Here is a 7,059-nt window from a genome sequence, read left to right as displayed (position 1 = left end):
TCGGGTATGTCCTGAATGGGTGTATCCTATGTCATAGGGACTAGTGTTGCTGAAGGCTCAGAAGCCTGACTAGCACTTTCCGATCCCTCGAAAGTGTTGTGGGATGAGGACGGCTCATCCCTAAGTTGAAATCTCCCTGGCGGCCTGGAGTGTACTGTCGGTTTTTCCTTAACAGAGGCTGAGGTGCCCTCTGATACGTCCCTAGATGGGGCGTATGAACTAGTCTCAGAGAGATCTACACCTCTCCCTCTCCCGGTTGTTGTCTTTTTTCTGATTTCCTGCTGTTGGGCAAGAGGTAAAGCTCTCTTGCCTCATCCCCGAGAAGGTTCACCCCTCCCTTTGGAAGTGTCACCTCTACCTCTACATTGAACCATTGTATGTATCAAGTAAAGGCGGTTGTTAATTGCAATTCAATATTCAGGCATACACATGAGATATGCAAGAGTACACCAGAAAACATAGTGAGGGTCACAAACATAGTATGCTTGCATGGTAAGGATCTGCGATCCGCACAATTTTATTGCGACAGCAGATGAGGCCTTGCGGACCACACAATTTAGCTTTGCGGTCACAAAAGTGAAGTGCGGTCCGCACAATTTCACTTGCGGCCGCATCTCAGAAACCCAAAATATGCCAACTCTCTGATGATAGAGAATTGGCTAATGTGCGGCCGCAACATGATTTCTGCAATCCGCATAATTAGACTTGCGGCCGCACATTTAAGTCACAAAGTGTAAACTCTCTGATGATAGTGAAAGGGATGTTATGCAGCCGCAATGGGAATTCTGCAGTCCGCATAATTTTCTTGCGGCCGCATACCCCTTCTTCACCAATGAAACCCTAGATCACTTTCTGCGGACCACACAATTAACCCTGCGGCCGCAAAATTAAAAAAGACACGAACAATCCAGTATTTATATCTAGGTTTTGCAATTCTTGTGCAAATATTGACATGGTAATAGCATAAAGGCATGAAAATACATTGACCCATTCCCCATAGAACATGTACTTGTTAACCCACTACAAATTTACCCCCACATGAATGCATAATTGAATTTTATTGACAAATGGCCTAAACATAATTAAAAAGCTACAAATTAAACTAAACATGAAAAATTCTAACAAGGAATTTAAGCATACTTGATGTGAATGAGTGCAAGGGATGAGTGATCACAATTGTTAGGTGTGTGGGTAGATGATTCACCAAGAAATTACAATATAGTGCAAGATTTTGTGATCAGAGAGGGAAAGGTGTAACAGTTGCCCCAACCCTCTATTTATACTAGTGATATTCTAAGGGAGGGAGGAGCGAGTGTGGCCACACAATTTTAGTTGCGGTCCGCACTTTGTTACCTGGTGAGCTTAAGTTGGTATCTTGTATGCGGCCCGCAAAATTTTTGTGTGCAACCGCAGATTCTTTTGCGACCACAGATTTCCTGTTGCGACCGCAAATTGACCATTTTTCCGACAGACCAACTTCAGAGAGTTGGCATTTTTCACCTTCCATTTGTGCGGTCTACAAGATAATTGTGCGGCCGTAGAGCACTTTTGCTGCATCAACTATAAATGTGCGGTCTGCACAATTCAACTGCAGTCCGCAAGTGTTGCAACACTTTCTGTCCACAATTTATGTAAGGCACACTCATCCCTGTAGCACACTTCACAATCAAGTTAGCACAAAAATAACACCTAACTACAAAAGAAAAAAGGAAAAGAAACATGGGTTGCCTCCCAAGAAGCGCCTGATTTAACGTCGCGACATGACGCAGAATACCATCAATTGAAATGGATGACTGCCACGACTTGGCCATCTCCAACTCTTCCAAAATAGTGCTTCACTCGGTGACCATTGGCTCGGAATACTTCACTGTTTTTGTTCTTCAAGTCCAATGCGCCAAAAGGTGTCACACCCACAATTGCAAAAGGACCACTCCATTTAGGCTTTAATTTCCCGGGAAACATCCTCAACCTTGAGTTGAACAACAATACGAGATCGCACACCTTGAACTCTTTGTTCCAAATGTATTTGTCATGAAGATATTTCATCTTTTGTTTATACAAGGACGAACTTGTGTAGGCACGGTACCAGAATTCATCCAATTTATTCAAATGTGCAACCCTCAAGTTAGCGGCTATATCCCAATCAAGATTCAACTTCTTTAGAGCCCACATAGCCTTGTGCTCAAGTTCCACCGGAAGATGACAAGCTTTTTCGAACACCAACCGGTACAACAACATTCCGATAGGTATTTTGTAAGCCGTCCAATAAGCCCATAATTCATCATCAAGCTTCTTGGACCAATCCGTCCGGTTAGCATTTACTGTTTTGGACAAAACACTCTTTATCTACTGATTGGAGACTTCCACTTGACCGCTAGGTTATGGATGATAGGGAGTTGTGCCTTTATGAGTAACATCATACTTGATAAGCAAAGTGTTGAAAGGCTTGTTGCAAAAATGTAACCCCCACATCGCTTATGATAGCCCGCGGAGTACAAACCTTGTGAAAATATTCTTCTTCCAGAACGCCACCACACTTCTCGCTTCATTGTTAGGTAGAGCAACAACCTCCACCCATTCGGACACATAATCCACCGCGACCAAGATGTAGGTGTTTCCACAAGAACTCACAAAAGGACCCATGAAATCAATACTCCACACATCGAAAATATCAATCTCCAAAATGGTGGTGAGGGGTATTTCATTTTTCTTTGAGATTCCACCGGCCCTTTGACATTCATCACATCTTTTCACTTAATCACTTGCATCCTTGTAAAAGAGTGGGCCAATAGTAACCACAACTAAGCACTTTGGTTGTCGTTCTCGCTCCACCATGATGACCACCATATGGCGAAGAATGACAAGCCCCAAGAATTTTACCTTTCTCTTATTCTGGTACACATCTTATAATCACCCCATCCGTATAAATCCGAAAAAGGTATGGTTCATCCCCATAATAATCTTAACAATCCTATTTGAGCTTCTTCCTTTGGTTTGAAGAGAACTCATCCGGAATGATACCACACACAGGGAAATTTGCTAGATCCGCGAACCATGGAACCTCTTTCATTGAAATAGACAAGAGTTGCTCATCGGGGAAGGAGTCATTGATTTCAAGGCCATCATGCGGCCTCCCCTCCTCCTCCAAATGAGACAAGTGGTCCGCCACTTGATTTCCACTCTCGTTTCTATCTTGGATGTCAATACCAAATTCTTGCAACAAAAGCACCCATCTCATCAACTGAGCTTCGGAATTTTTCTTGCTCATAAGATAACGAAGCTCCGCATGATCTGTGTGGACAATAACTTTTGCACCCATCAAGTATGGGCGGAACTTCTCAATTGCAAATACAATGGAAAAGAGCTCTTTCTCCGTAATAGTATAGTTGACTTGGGCACCATTTATGGTCTTACTAGCATAGTAGACCGGATGAAAAATCTTATTTGAAAAATCTTATTGATGCGTTGCCCCAGAACAGCCCTAACCGCTACGTCACTTGCATGACACACGAGTTCAAAAGAGACACTCCAATTTGGATCGGTGATGATGGGAGTAGTTTTCTACTTGATCTTTAACAATTCAAAGGCTCTCATGCATTCATCATTGAAGTTAAACTTAACATCTTTCTCAAGAAGCTTGCACAATGGGTTCACCACCTTAGATAAATCTTTGATGAAACGCCGGTAAAACCCCGTGTGGCCTAAGAAACTCCACACACCCTTCACCGAAATTGGAGGTGGAAGTTTAGAAATCACCTCAATCTTTGCCTTGTCAACTTCAATTCAATTCTTTGATATTTTATGTCCAAGGACAATGCCTTCCTCGACCATGAAATGACACTTCTCCCAATTGAGCACCAAATTTGTTTCTTCACATCTTGCCAACACTTTATCTAAATTTTCAAGACAATCATCAAAAGAATCTCCAACCACCAAGAAGTCATCCATGAAAACTTTAAGGTAGTCCTTCACCATGTCGGTAAAAATAGCCATCATACACCTTTGAAAAGTCGCCGGTGCATTGCACAAACCAAATGGCATCCACTTGAAGGCAAAAGTACCATAGGAAACCCATCAAGAAAGCAATAGAAAGCACGACAGGCCAATCTATCAAGCATTTGATCTTAAAAAAGAAGTGGGAAATGATCTTTCCTTGTGAATTTGTTGAGCTTGCGATGGTCCATACACACTCTCCAACCGGTCACCGTTCTTGTAGGAATCAACTCATTATTGTCATTGGTGACCACCGTCATGCCCCTTTTTTCTGGACACATTGAACCGGAGAAGTCCACGAACTACCGGAATTGTGGTAGACAACCCCGACATCCAACCACTTGATAATCTCTTTTTGACAACTTCTTGCATAGCCTCATTGAGTCTCCTTTGATGTTCAATAGATGGTTTGGCACCTTCCTCCAAGTTGATCTTATGCATGCAAAATGCGGGGCTTATCCCCTAAATATCCGACAATGTCCACCCAACAACCTTCTTCCTCTTTTGAAGCACCGCCAATGTAAAATCTACCTGTACGTTAGTCAAACAAGAGGAAAGAATAATCGGTAAAGTAGAACAAGGGCCAAGAAATTCATACCGAAGATGTGGAGGCAATGGATTCAACTCAAAGGTAGGAGGCTCTTCAATGGAAGGCTTTGTATGAGGAGTTGTCCTATTTTCAAGGTCCAAAGATAATTTCCGGGGTGCATAATTTTACGCCACCATTCCTTGCAAAGATTTCACACATTTCGTAAAGCCATCCATCTCGTCATCATCAAACTTGAGCAAGACGGCCTCCAACATATCACCAATATTGATTGTGACACTTGTATCATCAACAATAACATCGGTCACCAAGTCCACAAATGAACACACCCCGTTGCTATTTGATTGTCGCATGAACTTACACACATGAAAACCCACTTGTTCATCACCTAAATGGAAGGTGAGTTCTCCGGCTTCGACATCACAAAGAGCCTTCCCTGTAGCAAGAAAAGGTCTTCCATGAATAATCAGCACCTCATAATCAACTTCACAATCTCGAATGACAAAATTCACCGGAAGAATGAATTTATCAACACGAACCAAAACATCCTCAATCACTCCCAAATATCTCTTCATAGTACGATCGGCCATTGGGGTGGGTCTTGGTCCCAAGGTTTTGAAAACTGAATAGGGCATCAAATTGATACTTGCCCCAAGATCACATATAGATTTAGCAAACTCGGCACTTCCAATTGTACAAAAAATTGTGAAAGCACCGAGATCCTCCAAATTAGGAGACATTAAATGCATAATTGCACTCTCTTGATGAGTGACTTTGATAGTTTTAAAATTCATTGATCGCTTCTTCGTCACGAGATCCTTCATAAATTTTACATAACCGGGCATTTGTTCTTCAACTAATGGCACATTGATTGAGAGGCTCTTCATTATTTGAATGAATTTTTTTAATTGATTCTCGCCATTTTGTTTGGCAAGTCTTTGAGGGTATGAAGGTGGAGGCTTAGGCAATGGTGCCTAAACCTTTTGAACTACCGGCTCCGGTATGTCAATAATATGATCCCTAGACGGGTTCACCTCCTCTTGAGGATCTTCCACACTATCATCAATATCAATCTGAACTTCATCATTTGATTGCACCACATTGTTCGTGACCTCTTCTTCTTGTTCCACTTGTTCATCATCCACAAGTTTCTTTTGACTTGAGGTGGGTACATTCCCATCTCTTTCACTTCGTGTAGTCACGACCATGGCATGCACTGTGTTATTTCCACCATTTGGGTTTACCACCGTGTCACTTGATAGTGCCCCCTTAGGACGAGAATTTAGAGCTTGAGAGATTTGTCCCATTTGAACTTCTAAGTTGCGGAACCATGTGTTGTGTGAGGCAAGTTGGGCATCCGAATCGGCATTCTTTTCCATCATTTGCTTGAACATGTTCTCAATATGCCACATCTCATTGTTTGAAGAACTTAGCCCATGGGAAGGATAAGGAGGCAGGTTGCTCGGTTGTTGATACATCGGGGGCCTTTGAAAATCTGACCCCCGATTGCCTTTATTATTGTTCCATCCTCCTTGATTGTTACCCCCCCCCAATTTCCTTGATTATTGCCACTAAAATTTCCTTAATTGTTATTGTTATTCCAATTCCCTTGATTGTTTTCACCACTCCAATTTCCTTTGTTGTTAGCATTCCAATTGCCTTGATTGTTTTGAGGTCGCCATTGTTGTTGGTTTGGGCCTTGGAAGTTGTTTCGTTGCCCTTGAAAGTTGTTCACATATTGCACCTCTTCTTATTGTTCATTGTAAGAATTGTCTTGATCAAAACCACTATCCTCTTGCACATAATTCTCCACTCGATATTGCACTTGTGGACCCTTGGTCCTTCTTTTGTTCACCATCATGTTCACTCCCTCCATGGCATTGACTTGCTTAGGATTTTTAACTTGTTGAAGTTGATCCTTTGCTAATTTATTCATGGTGGTAGTCAATTCAGCAATGGTTTGCCCATGGTCATGCAACTCTTTATGAAGGTGGATCACGTTGGGGTCACCTTGTGGAATATTAGCCCGGGATTGCCATGCCGATGATGTTTCCGCCATTTCATCTAAAATCTCACATGACTCCGCATAAGGCATAGTCATGAAGTTCCCACCGGCAAGTTGATTCACTACACATTGGTTAGTTGTGTTGATCTCACGATAGAAAGTTTGTTGAATCATATTCTCCGTCATATCATTGTTGGACATTACTTAACCATTGTTCTATAGCGTTCCCATATCTCGTGTAGGTGTTCATTTGGCTCTTGCTTGAATGCCAAAATCTCATCCCGAAGTGTGGCCATATGCCTCGGAGAAAAGAACTTAGAGATAAACTTTTCCGCCAACTCATCCCAAGTGTGAATGGAATGGTTCAGCAAACGTTATAACCAATCTAAAGCTTTCCCCTGTATAGAGAAGGGAAAAAGCCTTAGCCTCAGTGCATCCTCGGGGACATTTGTTTGTTTGCTCCCCCAACAAGTGTCCACAAACTCCTTCAAATATTTGTATGCATTTTGACTTG

At 42.2% G+C, this 7,059-nt stretch overlaps 2 protein-coding genes across 2 annotated transcripts; both read right to left on the bottom strand.

The window, feature by feature from the left end:
• Positions 1-1,776: 1,776 nt before the first annotated feature.
• On the bottom strand, positions 1,777-2,238 carry LOC138906241 (uncharacterized). The gene has a single exon (XM_070194773.1). It carries the CDS (start codon positions 2,236-2,238, stop codon positions 1,777-1,779), a length of 462 nt encoding a protein of 153 aa, XP_070050874.1.
• A 2,469-nt stretch (positions 2,239-4,707) lies between these two features.
• Positions 4,708-5,427, bottom strand: LOC138906240 (uncharacterized). The gene has a single exon (XM_070194772.1). The coding sequence runs from the start codon at positions 5,425-5,427 to the stop codon at positions 4,708-4,710; it is 720 nt and encodes a 239-aa protein (XP_070050873.1).
• Positions 5,428-7,059: the final 1,632 nt, after the last annotated feature.

This window comes from Nicotiana tomentosiformis, chromosome 2 (assembly GCF_000390325.3).
Source record: "Nicotiana tomentosiformis chromosome 2, ASM39032v3, whole genome shotgun sequence".
Classification (NCBI taxonomy): Eukaryota; Viridiplantae; Streptophyta; class Magnoliopsida; order Solanales; family Solanaceae; genus Nicotiana; species Nicotiana tomentosiformis.
Note: the sequence above shows the minus strand (reverse complement) of the source record. Positions and strands in the feature narration are given on the sequence as shown.